General features: G+C 42.3%; 1 protein-coding gene across 1 annotated transcript in view; it reads right to left on the minus strand.

Moving 5' to 3' along the window:
* Nucleotides 1–11,726, minus strand: part of cacna1ha (calcium channel, voltage-dependent, T type, alpha 1H subunit a) — a 161,237-nt gene extending 149,511 nt beyond the window's left edge. The window contains exons 1-4 of the mRNA XM_055651688.1: nt 11,622–11,726; nt 10,793–10,926; nt 8,170–8,267; nt 462–621 (exon numbers count right to left, since the gene is read on the minus strand). Coding sequence (XP_055507663.1) covers nt 462–621; nt 8,170–8,267; nt 10,793–10,926; nt 11,622–11,714 — 485 coding nt within the window. The 5' untranslated portion in view covers nt 11,715–11,726. The remainder of the gene's footprint in view (nt 1–461; nt 622–8,169; nt 8,268–10,792; nt 10,927–11,621) is intronic.
* Between the last annotated feature and the right edge of the window lie 276 nt (nt 11,727–12,002).

The following is a 12,002-nucleotide window of genomic DNA, read 5'->3' on the forward strand; positions in this document are numbered from 1 at the left end:
AAAGTCTATGTTAGAAATTCAGAACTTCTTCAAAAACCATTCCACACACAGCTCATGTGTTCATAAATTCATAAGTTCTAGAATTAGGCCATTCAGCCCATCAACTCTACTGTGCCATTCAATTATGGCAGAACTATCTTTCCCTCCCATCCCCATTCTTCTCCCCATAACCCCTGACACCTGTACTAATCCAGAAACTGTCAATTTTAGTCTTAGAAATATCCATTGATGGCCTCCACAGCCGTCTGTGGCAATGAGCTCCACAGATTCCCCACCCTCTGATTATAGAAATTCCTACTCAGCTCCTTTTCTAAAGGCATATCCTTTTATTCTCAGGCTATGTTTCCTCTGGTCCTAGATTCTCCCACCAGTGGAAACACCTTATCCACATCCAATCTATCCAGGTCTTTCACTATTCGGTGAAGTTTCACAGTTGAAGTGAGTTTGGAAAGACTACTCACATTGCAAAGCTGTCTTCATAAAAACATCTGTTCCTCAGCAGCCCAGACCACAGCTGCACTCCGACGATACCAAATATAAAGAAAACAAAAAAACACAGGAGAAGAACATTGCCTAACATAGGCAGAGTATCTAATAGTAACGTCACTAGTATTCGCATACCTGCAAAACATAGGAATGAGAAGCATAATCAGTATAATGTACATCATTATTTGACATTAAGTTACCCTGTAGATGATTTGGCCACTTGATTGAAAGACACAGCGTGGAAACCGGCCCTTTGTCCCAACAAGTCCACGTCAACCATCGATCACCCATTCACACTAGTTCTAAGTAGAAACGAGGAACTGCAGGTGCTGGTTTACCAAGAAAAGCCACAAAAAGAGTAACGCAGCGGGACAGGCAGCATCCCTGGAGTACACAGATAGGTGATGATATGGTCTAGAGAAGGATTCTGACGTGAAATATCACCTATTCATATTCTCCAGAGATGCTGCCTGACCCACTGAGTTACTCCAACATTTTGTGTCGATTATAGATAGCTGATGTTTTGAGTCGGAACCCTTCTTCAGCAGTCACCCTTCATCCATGTTCTCCAGGGATGCTGCCTGCCCACTGATTTACTCCAGTGTTCGAGTCTCTCCACACTAGTTCTACGTGATCCCGCTTTCATATCCACTCCCGACACACTTGGGACACATTTTCCTACTGCCAATTAACCTACAAACCCGCACACCTTTGGGCTCTAAACTTAATCTTTTTTTCCTCGTTTTCTTTCAGCGTGGTATAAAATGGTGGTGTTGCTTTGTAAACAATAGCAAATTGTGATGATTTTTATGCCTGTGGTGTGCTGAATCTATTGAAATATGATTTTAGTTCAAAGGGACATGCTCAGGTTGAACAAGGTTCAGCAAGGCCAGTCAGTTCAAAAGTTAACAATTAACTACATTTGACAAAGTTGGACTTCAAAAGGATTCACACGATTTCTATTTCAGTGCTGTCATGAACTCAATTATATTAAAATAAACTAATCATTCTGCAAAAATCAAACAGAAAGACATTTACTCGGGATCATTATGTTTATGTTCTTAATACAACAATGTTCATAATATATCTGTCATCTCAAAGAGGTTTATATATAATTTTCAAAATACCAGCTAGGAAAGCCTTGAGATCTGCACTGTTAACATATCGCTAGATGATTGATATGAATATATTTAAGTGCAAAATGTTCCAGGAATTCAACCTACTTGGAAAATGTCTTTAATGATAGGACTTGTTCTGTGAAATTGATGCAATCCCATTTAACTCTCACGCAATTAGCTATCAGCATTTTGTTTCTATAAAGATACAGCGTGCACTGAAGCATACGATATTTTCTGAACCCAAGTTTGATCAGATAATAAAGAGATTGCTACTCCGTGGTACATTTAGCAGAATAATAATTTGGCAAAATAATTATTTGAATTTCTATCTTTTCCAAATGGAAAGCCAAAGACGAGAGGACATAGCTTTACCACGGGTGAAGCAAAGTTTAAAGGAGATGTGCGGGGCAAGTTTTGTTTTTACACAGAACGTGATGGGTGCCTGGAATACGCTGCTGGGGTGGTGGTGGAGGCAGATACGATAGTGGTGGTCAAAAGGCTTGTAGTTAGGCACAAGGAGATGCAGGGAATGGAGGGATATGCATGATGTGCAAGCAGAGAGGAGATTAGTTTAGTTTTACTTGGCATCATATTCACCATGTTCAAGAAGGAACTGCAGATGCTGGAAAATCGAAGGTAGACAAAAGTGCTGGAGAAACCCAGCGGGTGCGGCTGCATCTATGGAGCGAAGGAAATAGGCAACGTTTAGGCCCAAAACATTGCCTATTTCCTTCGCATGAATATAATCTGATTTTCATACATGAATATAGTCATTCATGTGCTGCACCTGTTGATCAGAGCCTGCTCTATTGTGGAAATTAGGAATGTAATTTAGCCTAACCTTATTCATATCTAATCCAATTTAAAGCATAAATGTTGCATTCAAGTGTAAGTTAAAAGACTCGCTACAGTATGCACCAGATTGCACAATTTCAAGCTGAAAAATGCGAATGCTCCATACCTACCGTGGGAGGGGACACAACCCCCCTCCCACACCCCCCCCCCCCCTCAGTCGCTACGCTCCCTCACAATTTCTCACTCTCAACTCTCATACAATGTTGGTAGCACTGTATGGTCTATGTTTTAAAAGTAGCCAGTTTATTAAATCACAACTGTTGACAGCTCTGATGCGCCAAATTAAGCATAACAGAAGCTCCAGTTCAATAGGTAGCTCCAAACAACACCCTCAAGGCAAAGTATCATCCGTGCCCACATTTCACAAGCACCCACACACCAGATTCTCATCATCAATGGTGCACATGAATGCACATCACACTTCCAAGCAAAGAAAATGTTGTCTTAATTTTTTACATGCAATAAAGAAATCAAGGGCACGTCATTACTGTCTGGCAATTTTCACACATCAACTTTGATTGGGGGCTTCCCTCTGTATATTTCTCAGTGATCAATGTCTCCGACACCACAGGAAACTCACTGGGGCATCCACAGGATGGCACAGCAGCGCAGCGGTAAAGTTGCTGCCTTACAGCGCCAGAGACCCGGGTCCCATCCTGACTACGGGTACTGTGACACGGAGTTTGTACATTCTTCCCATGGCCTGCATCGGTTTTCTCTGGGAGCTCCGGTTTCCTCCCACACTCCAAAGAGGTGTAGGTTTGTACGTTCATTGGTTTGGAATAATTGTAAATTTGTCCATATTGTGTATGGTAGTGCTAGTGTACAGGTGATGCTGGTCGGCATGGACTCAGTGGGCCGAAGGACCTTTTTCCGCGCTGTAACTCTGCACTAAACTAAGTTGGCACCAGGACTGAGGCTGGCTCGAGGGCAGGGAAGGTGGATGAGCATCATTGGTCATTCCTGGTGTTGAATGGCACCATAAGTCCCACACTACCACCATTAAACCTCTAACACTTCCCCAACCCAGTAAAGTCCAATTAAAGATAGTTCAATGGTCTCTATGAGGTTGATAGTCATAGAATCATACAGTGTGGAAACAGTTCCTCCATCCCAACCTGCCCACGCTGACCAACATGCCCCATCCACAATGGTCCCACCTGCCTGCATTCGGCCCATATCTCTCTAAACCTGCCCTACCCATATACTGTCTGTGTGGGAGGTCAGGACCGCTCTCTAGATTATGGAGAGGACAGTTCAGTTGCAAATCATCTTGGTATCTTCCAGTAACCCAGGTTCTTGGAGAAGACTAAAGTAAATGGTTACACAAGAGAAGGCAGAGGCTGGAGTGGTTATTTGATCACTTTGAACTATAGGCTAAAATGACCAGGACTAAGTGAAGCTCTCGTTTTCAGTCCAATCATAACACAAGCAAACAAGATGTTCTAAATCTCATTATTTATGTGATTTATTCCACTGCTACACTGGATAGATGAAACTCGACAGACTGGAATGGTAAAAGAACAATTCCTACTTTATTTTAAAAGATTAATGTCAGCCATCCACTGCCCCCTATCTGACTCCGTTTACACAAGAAAAAAGCAAGTGGACAGCAAAAAAATCAGTCCTATTGTGAAATGAGTCATTGGCTGTACAGCGTGAAAGATTACAAAAGCTACACATTTACCGATATCCTATGGACTAAAATGCTCTAAAACTGGTCTTAATTTACTTCTTTAAGTACTTATACAGTACTGTTGCCAATTCCTTTGAGACGAGCTGACATTTATAAAGATGTGTTGCATTTTTGTAGTGGAGAAAGCCAATTAATGCACAAACCTGTTCATCTTTGGAGGATGGGAGGAAACCAAGTTTTTCTATTCTGACCTCAGATGCTGTCTGTGTGGAGTTTGCACGTTCTCACTGTGAATATGTGGGTTTCTTCTGGGTGCTCTGGTCTTCACCCACATCCTAAAGATGTGCCTGTGAGCAGGTTAATTGGTCTCTATAAATTGCCCCTGATGTGTTGGGAGTTGATGAGAAAATGGGATAACATGGAACTATTGTGAACAGGCGATCGATGGTCAGCGTGTACTCGTGGGCCAAAGAGCCTGTTTCCATGCTGTATTATTCTATCTCTACTTGTTTAACCATACCGACAGAACATATGGCTGAACAACCATTAAACCTCACAAACCCTTACATTTCCTTTCATGATATGATTGATTTTTGAAAATGTGCCAGGAAATGGGCTTGTAATCACTAAAACTGGCTGAAGAACAGTTTTCCAGTGTAGAACTGTGGTAAAGTTGATTACTTTATAAGGTAGTGAAAGAGACTTGTAAAACGAGTCAGATTTCTAAATACTCTGGAATGGTAGTAATTACAGGGTACATACAATTTATATACTTTCAACCAAAAGGTCAAATTCTAGTTATAAAGTGTGAAACCACACATTTAAAATGTCCCATGTTTAGTTTATTCCTTTGTCCTCTATTGTACTAAGTTCTAAGTTGAATGTAATTTCGCCATGTGCCCCACAATTTAATTGCATTTCTCACTGCAAATGAAGAGCCCATTTTAGTTAACGTAATCAATGATCAAAGGGATAACATAATTACCAGTATTTCCACGAAAAATGAAAATCATGTACAATTTTCACTATCAATAAAGAAACTGACTAAAAAGATTGCAGCAGAAACATTATGACTGCATTGTTTTTTCATTAAACTCCAACTTGCTGTTCAAAATAATTTCAAAACAAAGTAATTCTTCGATTCTGTTGCATGCTTGAAGGGCCGAATGACCTACTCCTGCACCTATTGTCTATTGTCTATAGTTTCCCACTCAGTTTTCCCTCTGAAGAAGGGTTTCGGCTGAAGAAGGGTTTCGGCCCGAAACGTTGCCTATTTCTTTCGCCTAAGTTTAGATGCTGCTGCAGCTGAGTTTCTCCAGAACTTTTGTCTGCCTTCGATTTTCCAGCATCTGCAGTTCCTTCTTAAACAGTTTTCCCTCTCCTCCGACTCAGTCTGAAGAAGGGTCTCTACCCGAAAAGTCACCATTCCCTTTTGGCCAGAGATGCTGCCTAATCTGCCGAGTTGCATCAGCATAGTGTGTCTATCTTTGGTATAAATCAGCATCTGTAGTTCCTTCCTACACAGCTGGATTCATGCAGAGCAAATGTACTAAATTACACAAGGGAACTTCCTACAGGGTTCATGTTTAAGAGGAAATTCACAAAGTAACTCAGTAGGTCAGGCAGCATCTCTGGAGATATGGAGAGATGAATTTTGACTTCGGCAATACAGTGCGGAAACAGGCCCTTTGGCCCACCGAGTCTGTGCCGACTGACAATCACCCCAAGCACTACACTATACCACAAACTAAAATCAATTTACAATTTTACTGAAGCCAATTCACGTACAAACACGTACATCTTTGGATTGTGGGAGGAAACCGGTACACCTGGAGGAAACCCATGCGGGAGAATGTACAAACTCCATACAGACAGCACCCATAGTCAGGATCGAACCTGGGTCTCTAGCGCTACTCTAGCAGCAACCCTGCCACTGTGACACTGGATAGGTGGAGAGTATCCTGTCACTGTCCTGACTTGGATGAAAATACTTTGGATTTTTTGTGTTAACATCCACTCATCTGTGAGAGATGATGATGCGGCTTTGACGTTGCTCTGCTTGGAGAGGGGAATGTTTCAACTGCGGTTGTGTTTCCCGCTGCGGTTGACTAGGCCTATCCTTGACAGGCAGGCAGGCAGGCCTCCCACAGCTTCCACTGGTGAAATTGCCCCTGGTCGTTGGATTGGGGAGTGTGTTGCTGTTGCCGTCGGCCATTTTGTGATGTTGGTGTCTTGATTCCAGGATCATGAACCACGTGCCGTAGTGGAGCTTCATACCCGCCCAGAGGTCCTTTCTCCACCGCCACCTCAGTGCCAACTTCAAAATTTGTCACATTTATTTTAATCATATTCTTGTAGCGAAGTTATTGTCACAACTACCAAGGTATAGTGAAATCATTTGTTTTGCATCCAATACACAAAGTACGCAAAGAGTTACCATTTATGTGGAAAAGACAATATCCATATACATGGATAGGACAAGTTTGGAGGGATATGGACCAAACACAGGCAGGTGGGACTGGTGTAGCTGGGACATGTTGGCCGGTGTGGGCAAGTTGGGCTGAAGGGCCTGTTTTCCACACTGTGTCACTATGACTCAATGACTATGTGGCATCAACAAATTTACAAAATACCCATTTTAGTCCTGATGGTCCCTCTATGTTCTTGCAAACCGGTTTCCTCTTTAATATCGACAGCCCCCTTCCCTGTCAGGTCCCTTCGTGCTCAAGGCCAGCTGTCTTGCGCAAAGGTGTGCGAGATTAGACACATTTGATTAGTACAGGTGCAGAAGTTATGGAGACAAGGGGGGTTAGTAGAGAGAGATAGATCAGCCATGATTGAATGGCATTGTAGACTTGATGGGCCGAATGGTCTAATTCTGCTCCTATCACTTATGATCTTATGAACCCCCCGGACCTCCTCCTATTGGCCCATTGTCCAGTGCCCGCCAGTGTCAGTGACTATCTCCTCCTTCTGGTTCCTGGTCTTCATGGATGAGCGGGAGATGAGCCTCGGACTCATTCCGGGCAGGTTCCATGGCCAGATGCCTGTCGGAGTTGCACAACGCCGCATCCATCGACACCAGTGGCTCGGGGCCGAGTGAGGAGGCAGCTCCCACTTGACCTCTGTGTATTGGTGACCAGCCCGTGGAGCACATCTTTGGGGATGCGTCCATTTTCCATCCTGTCTGCAATGTCCAAACCAGCGGAGACGCTCGTGCTTGAAGATCGTAGAGATGTCGTTCAGGGAGAGGACGGATTCATTTGTTGCAATATTTTTGAGGGAGGGTCAAGAAATGAGTCTCTCACCCAACCTATAAACTACTCTTGGAGTTTCTGGTCATTGGAAACCTTTAGGAAATAGACACAGAGTGCTAGAGTATCTCAGCAGAACAGGCAGCATCAATAGAGAACATGGATAGGTGACGTTTCGGGTCGGGACTTTTCTTCAGCCTGAAAAGTGTCCAGTTCGGAAATGTCACGCATCCAGAGTTTGTACTTTTGTCCCTGTGACCTGCGTGGGTTTTCTTAGGGATCTCCAGTTTTTATCCACACTCAAAAAAAATACAGGTTTGTAAGCTAATTTGCTTGGTGTCATTGTAAATTGTCCGTAGTGTGTTTAAGATAGTTTTAATGTGCAGGGATCGCTGGTCAGCACAGACTCGGTGGACCGAAGGGCCTGTTTCCACGCTGTATCTCTAAACTAAACTAAACATGTTCTCCAGAGATGCTGCCTGACCCTCTGAGCTACTCCAGAGCTTTGTGTCCTTTTGTGTAAACCAGCATCCGCAGTTCCTTGTTTCTACATGGTGATCTTGAGAATATAGATGGTGGAGGATACAGAGAGGGCAATGCCATTGAATGTCGGGGGTCAATAGTTTCTTGCATCAAAGACTGCCAAATGTACTATTTATTCCTCAAAAGGAAGAAAATGCAGCCTTGGTGCTTAATCCCGTATTGTGAGCTGCACATAAACAAAACGTTCCAAACAAATTAATGGCATCTCCGCTGTTAACTAGAACAGGCATAAACAATTTACATCAATTATGAAAATAAACAAAGATGCTAAACTTACTAGGAACTCTGTTAATGGCTCTTAGTGGCCTGAGGACACGGACAGTCCGTATTGCAGAGAGACTCACGTTGTGTCCCTCTAGTGAATACTCTAGCATCCTAAAAGCAAGAATACACAGGTTTGAGATCATTCAAACAATGCGGTAAGTTACGAGAAAATAACAATACTTTTCTTTTAGCAAGATATTCTGCAGCTATAATTGGCCATTAAAATGCTCTGGAATAAAGTTTATCCATATATCAGGGGTTATTTTCTGGCACTTTGTACCCAGTTTGGACCTTGCACGCCAAGATCACAGACAGTCAAAGTTTATTTACTTTTGCAGTCGCTTATATTTGTTTCCTTAACAATGAATAAATGGGACTGGTAACGTTTCAGATACTCAGGATAATTATGCCAGTAAAAGTCACCACAAGAAAAGAATACACTGATTTTCTTCTAAGCTAAGGTCAATTTCATTTTTTTTGCCCTTTTAAACAAAAATCAAAGTGGATCTACTAGGAATGTTTAATACAGCATTTCAAAGATAAGTAGGATGTTTTTGTCCCCGGTTGTGGGGAGGCCTGATCAAATGTATGTAGAAGGCATAGATAGGGTGGGCAGTCAGATCTTTCATCCCAGGGTGGGAAAATCAAGTACTTGAGGGAGTAGCTTTAAGGTGAGAGGGGTAAAGATTTAAGGAGATGTACGGGGCATGTTTTTTTACACAGAGGGTGGTGAGTGCCTGAACCATGCTGCCGGGGGTAGTGGTGGAGCCAGATACGATAGTGGCGTTTGAGAAACATTGGATAGGCACGTGGATGTGCGGGGAATGGAAGGATCAAATAAAAGGTTGGCTTAGCAGTATGTTCGGCACAGACCAGAGGCCACAGTTTAAGAATAAGGAGTAAGCCATTTTGAACGGAGATGAGGAAACACTTTTTCTCACAGAGAGTGGTGAGTGTGTGGAATTCTCTGCCTCAGAGGGCAGTGGAGGCAGGTTCTCTGGATGCTTTCAAGAGAAAGCTAGATAAGGCTCTTAAAAATAGCGGAGTCAGGGGATATGGGTAGACGGCAGGAGCGGGGTACTGATTGGAGACGATCAGCCATGATCACATTGAATGGCGGTGCTGGCTACCAAATGGCCTACTCCTGCACCTATTGTTTATTGTCTATTGTCTATTGACATTAAGGGCCGAAGGGCCTGTTCTTGTGCAGCACTATTCTATGTTCTATGACAGTTGATACAAGAAATGAGCCGAATCATCATTGAATCTTTGAGATACAGAGTGTGGAATATAGTTCTCAGCATTGTGACACATCAATTCCAAAAACAAAGTCCAATGTCCTCAAAGAGGTAGAGGTGGATTGGGACTCTAGCTATGGAAGAGCCATTCAGAAGTCTGATAACAGAGGGGAAAAAGCTGTTCCTTGGTCTGGTGGTGCACATTTCCAAGCTTCTGTACCTTTTGCTGGGCAGGGGCAGGGAGAAGAAAGAATGACTGGGGTGGGACAAGTCTTTGATAATGTTGAAGATAGACACAAAAAGCTGGAGTAACTCAGCGGGTCAGGCAGCAAAAAGGAATAGGTGACGTTTTGGGTCAAGACCCTTCTTCGATTATGCTGCTTATTTTTCCGAGGCAGCGTGAAGTATAGATGGAGTCAATAGTGGGAAGCCAGGCTTGTGTGATAGTCTGATTGTTGTGATTTTCAACCAGGTCAGCATTTAGATAATACTGATGGAGCTATAAAGAAAAAGATGGTTGTTTGTCCATTTTATATTTTTGCATATGTTGACATTTTTGATATATTGCCTTTTGTGACAAAAACAAACTTTTGCTGAGAGAGACAGATACTTAAGTAGGGAATTGTAAATACAAATTTAATAACTCAAAATAAATGGCTTAATGTCCTCCCACCAAAATGCCAGACAGAGGAATGTCAAACAAAAATGTTAATCGTTCTTCTGCTATTATTGTCAACATGTAATTTATAGTCTGTTGCCTTTTTGAACCTTCCACAGAATTAAAATCCATTAGTTAAAAATGGTGAAGAGCATAAAATGTGGGCTTGTTGGAATTTTCATCAATGTGTTCATGAGACGTGGCATTGTTGGCATTTAATGTCCTTTCCTTAGTGCTTCTGAATCAATTGGTTTGCTAGCCATTCCAGATGGCAGTTAACAGCTGATATTGGTGGGTCATATAAAGGGTATTAGTGAACTGGTTTAGTTTTAAAGACAATCTGGTAGTTTAAGTTAGTTTAGACATACAGCACGGAAACAGGCCTTTCGGCTCACCGAGTCCGCACCAACCAGCGAATCCCATACAATACCCCTAATCCTACCCACAAGGGACAATTTACAATTTGACCAAAACCAATTAACGTACAAACCTGTACGTCCTGGGAACGTGGGAGAAAAGTGAAGCACTCGGAGAAAACCCACGTGGTCAAGGGAAGAGCATACAAACTCCGTACAGACAGCAGCAGGATCTAACCCGGGCCTCTGGCGCTCTGAAGGCAACAACCCTATTGCTGCACCACCAGCTCTGCACATGGTAGGTCCAACCTTCCGAACAAGATTCCATGAATGCACGGACTTCCAGTACATTGATTTTTTTATTCGGGAAAGTGAATTACTAACCCTGCCATCACAATGAAGAAATCCAGACGATTCCATGTATCCCCCAGGTAGCACTTCTGCCCAAATATCCCAAGCGCAATCATCTTTGTGACCATCTCCACAGCAAAGAATGCAAAAATAAAGTGATCAAAGGCCTGATGGTTTAAAACAGATTTTTTAATTCAAAATTGAAAAATACATTTAAATTCATGCAAGAACACATTCTCATCATGTAATACTCTTGTAAGAAAATGAATCATTCTCCTCACATATAACACGTAATATTATTCTACAAAAGTATTGCAACATGTAGAATTATCACAACTTAATTTTTTATAAACTTTGCCTCATCTGACCAAAATGTTTGAATGTTTTTCTTTGCATTGGAGAATGATATGAGTGAAAAGCCTGGATGGACTGGATGTGGAGAGGATGTTTCCATTAGTCGGAGAGTCTAGGACCAGAGACCAGAGCCTCCGAATAAAAGGACATACCTTTAAAAAGAAGACAAAGAGGAATTTATTTTGTCAGAGGGTGGTGAATCTGTGGGATTCATTGCCACAGAAGGCTGTGGAGGACAAGTCCATGGATATTTTTAGGGCCGAGATTGACAGATTCTAGATTAGTACAGGTGTCAGGGGTTATGGGGAGAAGGCAGGAGAATAGGGTTGACAGGGAAAGATAGATCAGCCATGATTTAATGCAGATTTGATGGGTCAGAATGGCCTAATTATGCTCCTATAACTTACAAAACATGAATTACATCAGCAGTATTTAGTCACATCTCCAGTTGAATTGTTATGATATGATTTGAATTTTATTTGCCAAAAATTAAAACGGGATCTCTTACCTGAAGTATTGAACATCGTTCAGACCGACACATGACATCCTCACATGGCTGAAACATTCCCAACGTGACACAATTCAAGAGAATGACCAGCATACTGACGTGCTCGAACCATGTACGTCATTAAATTAAGGACGACAATGAACAAAGAATGACTGGAGAGTAGGTTGGGAAATCCAAAACAAAACGTTTCAAGGAACAAACTTATCACCCCAAACTGAACGCCAGAAACTGTGGGAACACAACCAACCCAAATAAAATACTCTAGCCTGTGCATAAACAAAAAAAACTTCACATGTTTGTTAATACACAAAAGGACTCAAAGTGCTGGAGTAACTCAGCAGGTCAGGCAGCATCTCTGGAGAACATGGGTAGGTGACATTT

The sequence above is a fragment of the Leucoraja erinacea genome, chromosome 20 (assembly GCF_028641065.1).
Source record: "Leucoraja erinacea ecotype New England chromosome 20, Leri_hhj_1, whole genome shotgun sequence".
Classification (NCBI taxonomy): Eukaryota; Metazoa; Chordata; class Chondrichthyes; order Rajiformes; family Rajidae; genus Leucoraja; species Leucoraja erinaceus.